Source organism: Drosophila persimilis, unplaced genomic scaffold (assembly GCF_003286085.1).
Source record: "Drosophila persimilis strain 14011-0111.01,24,50 unplaced genomic scaffold, DperRS2 tig00000124-arrow-pilon, whole genome shotgun sequence".
NCBI lineage: Eukaryota > Metazoa > Arthropoda > Insecta > Diptera > Drosophilidae > Drosophila > Drosophila persimilis.
Window position 1 is genome coordinate 11,980,967 of NW_020825294.1, and position 11,211 is coordinate 11,992,177.

The 11,211-nt window shown below is 45.7% G+C and overlaps 2 protein-coding genes across 2 annotated transcripts; one reads left to right on the plus strand and one right to left on the minus strand.

Moving 5' to 3' along the window:
* The first annotated feature begins 4,091 nt into the window (after positions 1-4,091).
* Positions 4,092-4,862, plus strand: LOC6598108. The gene has a single exon (XM_002023213.2). It carries the CDS (start codon positions 4,194-4,196, stop codon positions 4,860-4,862), a length of 669 nt encoding a protein of 222 aa, XP_002023249.1. The 5' UTR covers positions 4,092-4,193.
* A 699-nt stretch (positions 4,863-5,561) lies between these two features.
* On the minus strand, positions 5,562-11,211 carry LOC6598107 (very long-chain-fatty-acid--CoA ligase bubblegum). Its single transcript, XM_002023212.2, has 6 exons — positions 11,087-11,211; positions 8,706-8,956; positions 8,255-8,600; positions 7,687-8,186; positions 6,330-6,921; positions 5,562-6,270 (listed from the first exon to the last, which is right to left on the minus strand). Exons 2-6 carry the CDS (start codon positions 8,942-8,944, stop codon positions 5,947-5,949), a joined length of 2,001 nt encoding a protein of 666 aa, XP_002023248.1. The 5' UTR covers positions 8,945-8,956; positions 11,087-11,211; the 3' UTR covers positions 5,562-5,946.

Consider the following 11,211-nt stretch of genomic DNA (forward strand, 5'->3'; position numbering starts at 1 on the left):
TGTCGTCGGTGACTTTTGTAGATTTGTTTGTGTACATATAGATATAGCGAAATAACCCGGCGCTCAGCATTGATTAGCAGGCGTCAGCACAGAGCCAAAGCAAAAAGTTCATGCGAACAAGTGAGAAGTGAGCCAGACAACCAGGCAGCGGCAGAAACAGTGGCAGTGGCAGTGGCAGAGGCAGTGGCAGAGGCAGAGGGAAAGCAGAGCCAACAAACAAGTACACACAACAATAAGGAAACATACACACACGACATACAAAAACGATACAAAACCCACACACGCACACACACTCGCACTCTCGCTCACAGAAAACTACTAAAAGAGGCAGCAGAGGCGGGGCGGGCACGAAGCAATGTTCCAATCGAAAGGGGGAGATGTGGGGTGGCGGGGACAGATAAACAACATTTTATATTCATGTACCAACAACAACGCCAATAGCACAGCAGAGACACCACCGACAGAGATAGAGACGGACATAAAAAGCGAAACGAAAATCAAATAACACGTGTACGTACATATCGACAAACAAGCGACATACAACCGTACTTACATACAAGTACATACATATGTACATATGTATGTTCATGCAGTTCTCCCTCCCGATACACCCGTTCATTCAAAACGAAACACTTGCAGCAACTCATTCAAACTCATTTCTACACACTCACACAGCATACTCGTATGTACATCAACACTAGCACGGTCAGAGGGGAATGAATGTCGGTGCATATGTTAGCCTAACTTGTGGTTCTCTCAGAATCAGCGGATAAGAAAGTGTGTTCTTCTCTCAGTCTCTGTGGCCAGTTGTTGGCCGCATAAATAACAATTACTAGTACAATAATAACCTGAATTTAAAGCTGTTTAATACCTACTTTATTACAAGGGTAAGAGAACGGAGCGTACTGAAATTCAGTTGTGTAGGTGACAGAATATTCCAAAAAGTTATGCTGTACACGGTTTTTGTTTATGTATGCTTCAAATGAAACTTCAGCAAATGTGAACATAGCTAAAAAAACCAGTTTTAATTCACTTTGACCAACTCACTATTGACACAATTGTCGGGTGTACACTATATGTAGGCTATTGTAATCACAGGACGGGGAGAGAGACTGACGGAAAAATACAAGGCAAATTGTCCCCCTTTTTTTTCAATTCTGACGTGGGCACAGCGTCAGTGAAACTGATCATTTTCATAACTTAATCGGATCGTTTGACTCGACTGTTGCATCTGTGCAGCACTCGTGATTGTCATTACTGTCGCTGTCATCGGTGACAGCTTTCCATAGTCCTTGTCGCACTCACTTATCAGCTTTTGGCCACGCACGTACCCCGATAGTGGTTTCCCCCTCTCGTTCTTCACACGTCTGACAGTGCTTGTTTTCAATGATGCTGCAATTTTCTCTACTGCCACCGCTGATCAGTGGAAAATTCTGGAAACATTTCCAGATTAAATGAATGCGATTGTCCGTGAATTGTGCCTCGTCACGATAACATGACCAGGACTACCCCAATATTTCCAAACGGATCGTCTCATTGCTAGCAGACTTTTTCACGATAATACGGGATATGGGTAAGATTTTAAGACAATGGAAAACAACAGTCACCGAATCAAAACAAAACTTCCACGACGTGAGAGATTAGTTTAAATGGGTCTCTGATTGGTCCCGTCATTTGATTTTTGATTTCAGACTCGTAACTGATAATCCCTAGATCAAGTAAACAAAACGGAGTGCATTTCTTTGAATATATTTAACGAAGTGTTTAAGAAGGGATGAAAAACAATGTATGCACGTATAGTATAGCCTTAAATTTTATAAGAAATCTCTGTCGACATGACCATTTTTTCTGACCTCGCCTGTTAAATCAGTACGCGGGCTGCCTAACTTTTTGTGAGACCAGTGTACGTAACCACAATTTTGACCTCGCCTGTGAAACCAATACACTGCCTTCCCAACTTTATTGGCGGCTAGTGTAGGTAAATCACTAAACGCCGCCCGAATGATGTTGATAGTCACAAAAAATTAAGTTGTTGCTGTTGTTGTTGGTACGTCATCATCATCATGCACATGCTATTTTCATACAACCAAACTTATGTATGTATGTATATATTTACGTGTATGAACGAGTCGTCAGACAGCATACTTACGGTTACATATGTTTTCATGCACGCGAGAGAAACGTACGTATCTATGTTTGTAAATATGTATGTACATATGTGTGTTGCTTGTACCTGTACATATTTAAATATCGTTTCCCTCTGGCCTCCGCTGTTGACGTTGGTGCTGCTGCTGCTGCCTATTACATTTCATTTTCATACCATTTCTGGTTTTGGCTTTCGCTCTGCCAGCGTCACTGCCTTTTTTCTGTTATTGCTCATTACAGACAAGATTACATATGTACATCTGTAGATGTAGATGTCTACATGTTACATACTCGTACGTACGAACGTTTGTACATACAAACATATGTACGTACAAATTTGTGAGAACGTCGCAGTCGCGTCGTCTGTTACCGTTTTTAGCTTTCATGGGGTAACATTAACATCCGTCGCACACTCCACCCGTCTCCACATATACACACACACACACACTCCGCTGCCGCTGCTTCTGCTTCTGCCGCTGCCTATGTCGATGACTCTACGTTTTTCTGCCAGCCTCTGCTAATCATTCCTGCTCGCCTGCTCACTGCTTATGTTTATTTGTATATATCGAGCACACAAACGCACTCGGCGACTCATATGCAAAGCCCCCGCTCTTCGCGTACATACAACGATACGACTATACGACGATACTACAATACCCTCCCGAGTATCCGTCACAGCCAGCATTTGAACATCTGTGTCTGTATTTATGCAGATAGCTGTAACATACCCAACACATGTTAGCGCACAGAGGAGTATTTATGTATGAATGTAGCTTTAAAGGTGGAAAGGTTGAAGAACGGCGAACCAGTGGAAGGGATGAATAAGGCGCTGATGACCTTGAAGGATATATGTATGTTATAGAGAGGGAATATTAATAAAGGATCACATTCCTTCCTGCAATAATACAAAATCACCTTCATGCCAGCATGATCTTCTTAAATCTATATATTAACTAATAGCTTGGAATAATCTGAAACCTGATAAATGTTTATTGAAAAATCAAAGAAGAATGTTTCGACATTTGATTTTGATTCACGATGATAGGATATCGATGAGAAGATCCCTGTGGAACAATGTGTTTCGGTGGATAGGGACAGTCAAACATAATTGCTCAGTTGGCTTTATGTAGGTTATTACGATGACTCAGATAATAGTCCCCGTATAGATAGTCACACGCTTATCTTATAAAAGACAGTAAAACTGGGAAATATTTCGACTTGAGTTGAATGGCACATTTGGAGACATAAGTTGTAAAAATTTCCCCTTCCTGATGGATAAAATGGAAAACCTTTTATGAAAGATAAATACTGATTTTATATCTTGGAATCCCGAGCCTTATATCAACTTAGAATTATTATACACATCATTCAGTTCTAACGTTTGCTTTGACACTTTAGGTCTTGAATTACTGATTCTTTCTATTTTAGTGCATATTGCATCAATTGTATATTTTCTGAAAGTTTTCAGAGAGTAAATGATTTTAGTTTCCAGTCTAGATTCCAGATACCAGTCTAGTTACAAGACAACAAAATTGAAAACTTTTTTTTAGGTGGAAATTAAATAAATATTTAATGAACTAGGGGGTTTTTTTTATTTTATGGATTTTATGGAGTTGTGATAAATCGAGTTCATAAAAAAGGTGTAACAGAATAAAATGAAAAATATTGATCCGATCATTTCGAAATGAGTTCCTCAACAACCTCAAGACCTTACTCTCCTCACGCTCGGCTTCGAAAAGATTCAATCGAATTGGAAAGGTCTCCACTCTCCAACGGCCGTATCGGTACATTTCCAATGCTGTGGCGCGACTCCATGGTACTGAACGCTGCCGATAAGGGCTGCGAAAATAATATGAATAATAATAAGAGACCGACAGTCAGTTATCGTACGACAGAAGCCTACATATAGGCAGACCCGAAGAGCCTGATGCACAGCAGCAGCAACTGCATCGGCTCGGCGGACTTCACTTTAATCGGAAAGACTGGCTGCGTTTAGTGCTCTCGGAGCGACGTACCGTACATGCGTACAATCTTCTACGCCCAAAAAGATGCTGGTCCAACTGCTGACCCTCGGCCTGGGGATGATGCTGCTGGCGGAAGAGCAGCTGCAGGTATTGGCCCTGACCATCACCAACGGGCATTGCCAGAAGAACATCAGCGTCAAGTACCAGGTGCCGGTGACCAGGACACGCATGCCCGCCAACGCCAGCGCGGAGTCGCACGCGGAGCAGTACGTGGTCTACGAGGAGCGGATCCGCTGGGACAACGTGCAGGTGTGCTGCCCCGGGTATCGCGCCATTTTGTTTGGCTTCTGCGAGCCCATCTGCCTAGAAGCCTGCCCCGCCTACAGCTACTGCGTGGAGCCCAACAAGTGTCACTGCATGCGTGGTTACGAGCACTCCCACCACCCGAACAAGCAGCACCAGCTCATCTGCCGCCCGATCTGCCAGGGCGGCTGTCCGGAGCACAGCCACTGCGTTGCGCACAACGAGTGCGAGTGCCGGGCCGGCTACAAGGACGTGAGCAGGTGGTTCAGCCTCAGCCTCATCTGCGAGCGGGTCCAGTGCGGACAGGAGCAGCGCTATGACCCCGCCCGTCACACCTGCGTCAAGATCGAGATGAGCATGGAGGAGCTAATGCAGCGCGTGGCCGAGCGCCTAGCCCAGGGCCTAGAGTCGACCACCCAGTCAGATGGAGAGGACAACAATGAGCCTTAGTTAGGTTGCTCCTTGCTCTCAATGAGAGTAAGACGCTGCCTGAAGCAAATCATGTAACATACGAAAATGACAATCTTGAAAACAGTACCATAAAATGTGATGGAAATCGATTGTAAATTTTCTAAAACTACGAATAAACATAACTATTCGGTTTCGACTCTTTTTATAGAGATTACGAGATTGAACCTATGTATAGTCTAACCGACATGCAGATGTAATATGAAAATGTTGAATAAAATGCAGATACATTTTGGTTTATTTGTCATTCCATCTTCTAGAGAAGGGAGAGCAGTACAAGCAGCAGTACAACTTGCAACTTGAACACACACAAATATATTGCCTCATCCTCATTGCCTTATGTGCAGTTTTAAACACTACTTTGTTCACGGCCATCCAATAATCTTATACATTACTTTGTACACTAAAACATGGAACAATAAAACCATGGATGAAAATCGAACAACGGAGAAATCTTATTCCCAAATGTGAAGACAGACTTGTCGAAAAAGCTCGTCAGCTTCCATTATTTTGGTGACCAACGTGCGGGTTTCATTTCCATGTTGTGTTCTGTATATTTTGAACTGTCGCTCTCTTCTCTGTTCTGCATTATGTTTGAAATTGTCATTCCTGCTGCTTGTTCCTCAGCTTTGGCACCTTATCCATCCTTTAAGTGCGATATGCTGATTGCCAAAGCAAGAGTTACGTACATATCTATATAAATTTATTGTGGCACTTCAGACAATAATCAATTCATTGCGTTTCAGTTGGTAAAACAAGTTAGCATATACAAATTTAAAACTTAGGTACTAAATAGAAGATCTGTGGATCCAGTTGGCGGAAAGCTAGAGCCCAGGACAGCAGGCATACGAGTAGTGGTCCCAACTGCATTCTTCTAGAGCGCGTGTGTAGGTTAAGTATAATATCCAACAGTTAACATCAGCCTATATCCTATCTATATAAAGTGGCACTCTATTGGCTTGAAAGTCCGTTAAATTCAATTTCACATTAAAGCTCAGGTTCCGCTCTTTCATAGCTCTCTTTTTCTTTGTTTTTTAGTGTGTTCCTTGGGATTGGGATTAATGGTCTATGCATAGAGTTTCTCGATCTCATCGGCATACATCTTGGACACCACGTTGCGCTTGACCTTCAGTGTGGGTCCCAGCTCGCCGGTGGGTATGGAGAAGTCATGCGGTAAAATGCTGAATTTCTGGACCTTTTGGGCATTGGAGATGGAGACTTTGTTGGCTCGCTTGATGCCATCCTCGATGGACTTCCACACCTTGGGGCAGGGACCGGCCTTGAGGATGTCCGAGACTGTTTTGTGCTCCACTCCCAGCGACTTCACCCACACAGAAGACTCGTGGCTCAACTCGTCCAAAGGTTCGCCAGAATCCTTGTCCATTTCGGTCTGAAGGAAAGAAGGAGTCAGTATGCAGTACATTCAGCAAATTCTCAGGATGAACCCACCTTAATAGTGACCAGAACTGTCAGATACTTGCGCTGCTCTCCCACCAGGAAGGCATTGGAGATGCCATCGAGCTCCTTCTTGATCATGTTCTCGATGTGAACGGGCGGAATGTTCTCGCCGCCAGCCGTAATGATGATCTCCTTAGAGCGGCCTGTTAAGCTGACGTAGCCCCTATCGTCAACAAAGCCCAAATCTCCAGAGTGCAGCCAGCAGTCATCGTCCAGCGATTCTTCAGTTTTCTCCTTGTTGTCAATGTATCCCATGAACACGTGGCGTCCGCGGATGCACAGCTCGCCATGGCCGTTGCTGTCCTTGTTGATGAACTTCGACTCGCAGCCGGGCAGGGTCTTGCCAATGGAGTTCAGCGAGAGCGAGTCGGGAAGGCAAATGGTGTGGCAACCGGCTGTCTCCGACATGCCAAAGGCATCAAGGATCTTCAGATCCAGACTGAGGAAGTACTTCTTCGTCTCCGGCGACATGGGGGCCGCTGCACTGACCAGGGTAATCACCCGATCGAAACCCAGGGCCTGCTTCACCTTGGACATAATGAGCGACTTGGCAATCTTGTAGCGGAAGCCTCCGGAGCTCTTACTGCAAGAACGTTGGACAAAACTTTAATTAGTATTGTTTGCTGATGAGTTTTTCGAGGCTGCCACCAATACAACAGGGAGCTAAGAGGGGTCTTCATACTCCTACAGTCGGCTTTTGAATTTTTAATAGACGCCTGCTCCTCTTTATAGACAGAAAAACTATTAGGAAAGTATATATTTAAGCTGTTGCTTAGAAAGCCTTCATTCTCGTTGCGGATGTTGCTTTGCTCTTAAAGGGCAGGGATGATGGGTTTTCTAATGCTCCAATCACTGCTAAAGTATTTTCAGGTGGAAGCTTCTCACGATGGCCGAAATATCTGCTGGTGGCTGGTTGCCGGCTCTGTCCCCGCTTTCGAGGACGTGCCCGCATGGCATGTCCTGGCGATTGCCGGCAGCAGGGGGGAGCCGTGCCCGCGTGCTGCACGAGACGTATGAGTAATGTTGTTGTCAGTGATTCTCGCTTAAACCAGTGCACGGCCCAGGCACAGAGCGTTGGCGCTCGGCTTGCATAATTTAGCAGAACCGAAACACGTCTTCCCGGGCAGCCAGGACACTCTGCTCCTCGGCCCTTGAGCTGGCTGGCCAGGAGGCTGGGGCATGAAAAATGCAGGCATGGAATGGAGTTTATAAGTGGAGGATAGGAACGGGTCGGGTCGGCGCTGCAGCCACTTTAACTGTGCATCCTTTTTGCATAATTTATGGGCACACAAAGCAGAAGTTGAAGTATTTGGTGGCCGCCGTTTCGTCCGGTTTGGGGAATACTTACCCTTGACTCGCCATGTAGTGCTTCAGAGTGATGCCCTTGGCCCAGCCGGCGATCATCTTCTTGAAGCTACCGCTGGAGCTGGCCACGGCCACCATGCGTTCCTGGAACTTCTCGTAGACGCGCGGAACGCCCATGAACCGCGTGGGCCTTGCATCCTGCAGCGTCTTTACCAGAGTGCCCTTCAGCGCGTCCTTGTCGGCGAACCAAATGCAGCCGGCGATCGAGGCGCACGTGTAGATGTCCACCGTCTGGGCGGCCACGTGGGAGAGGGGCAGATAGGAGACAATCGACTCCGAGCCGGCCACAACGCGCTCCATCGACTTGGCGATGCCCCGGGTGTCGAAGCTGATGTTGTCGTGGGATAGCATCACGCCTTTGGGCATACCGACGGTGCCGGAGGTGTACACTAGACAGCAGCACTCGTTGATCGCAATGTTCTCCAAGCGGGTCTTGTACTGATCCTCCACGTCGCTCACGTTCATCGACTCAATTTCCGACCACTGGAACGAGAGGAGGGGAGAGCCGTTAATTAAATCGAATTACAGTAGGTATAGTAAGCCCCACTCACCCGATAGTAGCCATCCTCCTTCTTGAGGTACGGCGCGTAGGGCTCCTGGATCTGTATGGCCGCCTTGAGTTGGGGCAACTTATCCCGGATGGAGTGAATCTTGTCCATCTGCTTGGAATCGTCAACGACCACGATCTGGGCCTGGGAGTTCTCCAGCACGTGGAGCACTGCGTCGGCGGAGTTCGTGGTGTAGATGCCGGCGATGATGCCACGGGCGTGGATGGCGCCCATCGCCGAGTAGAACCACTCGGCGCAGTTGAAGGCCAGCACTCCCACCGAGTGGTGCTCCTCCAGGCCGATCTTAATGAACGCCTTGGCCACCTGGTGCACCTTCTCCTCATATTGTCTGGGTGGGGGATGGCGTGGCGTGGTAATGCAATTAGCGGAGGTAAGTAAATTGCAAAAATTCGGAATCGGATTAGCCAGCCAGCGTCCTCCGTACTGTACTCACTTGTAGGTGACTGTCTGATAGCCAGTCTTTCCGGTCTTGGTGCGCAGGGCGGGGTAGTCGGGGAAGTTGTTGACCGTACGCTTGAGCAGGCCGGGAATGGAGATGGGCTCCTCGGCGCCAATTCCCTCCTTCTGCATGCGTATCTTCACGGCATCCTTCGGATTGGTGGTGCGATAGACCTCCGCCTGCCTCAGGCGATTGGGGCCGGGACGATTAAAGAGCGCTTCGTTGGCGGACATGACGTTGGCGGTCTGAAATCGAGTTTGAGTTAAGCAAAAGCGAGATTAGTTTTTCACTTTCACCTGCGCGGCTAATTTAGTTTTAAGCAAATTGACTTGCAGGTGGGTGGAAATAGAGCGGCGGCTCGAGAAATCATACGATCTATGACTAAAGTGCGAATGTACACAGGTTCTTGGTTCTTGCCTTTTCTTCCATCCCCGATAAGACCACCACTCGAGCTGTTCTTTGGGTTGGCCAATGTCAAGGCTTCCGTTTCATATGAAGCCTCTTATCATTCGCTCGAATAATATGACTTAACACCTGATTATGGGGTGGTACTCATATCAAAACTTTAACGTGTCATACATATGTATATTTATGTACATATTTGAATGTTAAAACTGGTATTGTGGATTGACTAGGAGTTACTGCTCGATAAAGGAATACTCGTATTAAATATCAAAGGAAACGCTTTCACACAATCGCTTCAATCTTACAGAATTTCGGCTATTATGCACACCACTTATCTCGTTGAGAGTTATCAAATCGGAATATGGTGGCACGAAGGCATTGGCCCCGACAGTGGTAAGTTTTTTTCAATGGGTTTTATTTGGCCCGGTACAAAGGCCAAGACTCGTAATTGGTGGTATCTGCAAAGCATACCAAAACCACCTACAAGTCTATTTCCAGGTTTTGTTTTTCCTTTATTAATCAATAAATGTTGGCCAGTTAGCGGTGCATACGAAAAACTAAGGGGAGATAAGACCCAAAATAAATAACAAGCTAATGAAGAATTCAGTCCAGAATGAAACAGCTAAAACAGCTGACTCGGCAATCAGGAGAGTCCAAAGGGTCAGCGCATTCATAGGCATAGACATAGTATGAATACATACATATGTATGTATGAATTTCCGATGAGTGAAAACCCCATTATTATTGGCTATATTTTATAAGGTTTTTACCGAGTTCCGCCTGCGATTATTTAAGATTGATTGGCGGGCTTCGAAGTACACATTCCGCACATTGAATGATTGGCAGTTAAAATTGTTGCAAGTTAAATGCCCCAAAGGCACTCTACTATCAGGCTAATGGAAGTGTCTCTTCTGTTTTTGGCCCATATGATGGAAAACCTGCTTAGGTTAGGTGCTCCGTGCCCTGAGATTATGGCAGTTGACTCGCAAATCATAAAAATGAATAGTAATGAAAGTGGCACGCGGGCAAGGCATGTTTGTTTGTCGGTACATAAGAAATAATACATATTTTATAGAACATTTTGAGCCGCAGCCTACAGCAACTGTAAGAACTACAAATACGAGTATGTAGGGAAACCGGCTTTCCGATAAGGGGAACGTCGAAACCTTTGTCGCCAGGCGATTGTTATGTGCGAATGTTTGAGACTCAAGCAGAATTACGCATTTGTGATCGAGAATGTTTCCCGCAGCGAGTGTTTCGCCGGGGAGAGCGACAAATGTAAAAGAAGAGCAAGAAACTGCGTATGAAAACAAAACTGATAATAGGCCAGCATCTAAAAATATTTGGCAACTATTCCGTTCTTCGATTCCCACCACCAATGACAACGCACAACCCGAAGACATTCCGAAAGCGTGGAACGAGAATGAGAGGTAGGCGCAAAGAGCAACAACAAGATGTTCTGGCCGTGGTGGTACGTAGGATACCCTCTACTGAGATTTACATCCCAATAGAAGCGAGAAAAACAATGAGACAATGAGACGAATATTGCCAATCGGTATTGACGATATGTATTAATGTTTTATATATTCTATTTATAGTCAGCCACTACTCTAAATATACCCTTGTGCAAAAGGAATAAATGTAGGGTATCCGAAACTAGAGACCAAGGAAAGAGTTCCGTCGTCTGATGTAAAGGAGGCTCGATCAAAGCAATGGGCCGAAAGAGAGGGCGAGCGAAGTGGGGAATGGAGGATATGGACGATATCGGAGAGCGATCTTCTCCGAGGTGACAATGAACTCTCGCCAGCAGTGCACTGACCCACTAAACAGAATTAGACGAAACAAATGTTGGCAAGGCTACGATGGAGGCAAATCAAACAAACACCACGGATCGGATCTCTCGCACGTGTTACGAGGAAGTCACGCACTCAAATTCAATATTTCATTCGCTTTTGAGTTGCTAAACTTACATAATTCACTTTTGTGGTTTTTTGGAGTTGATAATATTGATTCTTTCGGAATTCTCGAAGCACGCAAAAACGCTTTCGATTCTCACACTCTTTTTTGAGACGCGACAGACAGCACACACGACCGC

Excerpts from the sequence above, each read along its gene's own strand:
- LOC6598108 (XM_002023213.2), top strand. The coding sequence starts at position 4,194 with ATGCTGGTCCAACTGCTGACCCTCGGCCTGGGGATGATGCTGCTGGCG.
- LOC6598107 (XM_002023212.2), bottom strand. The coding sequence starts at position 8,944 with ATGTCCGCCAACGAAGCGCTCTTTAATCGTCCCGGCCCCAATCGCCTG. Across the intron at positions 6,922-7,686 it reads CACTACATGGCGAGTCAAGG|TAAGAGCTCCGGAGGCTTCC; the intron begins GTAAGTATTCCC and ends ACGTTCTTGCAG. Across the intron at positions 6,271-6,329 it reads CAGTTCTGGTCACTATTAAG|ACCGAAATGGACAAGGATTC; the intron begins GTGGGTTCATCC and ends TCTTTCCTTCAG.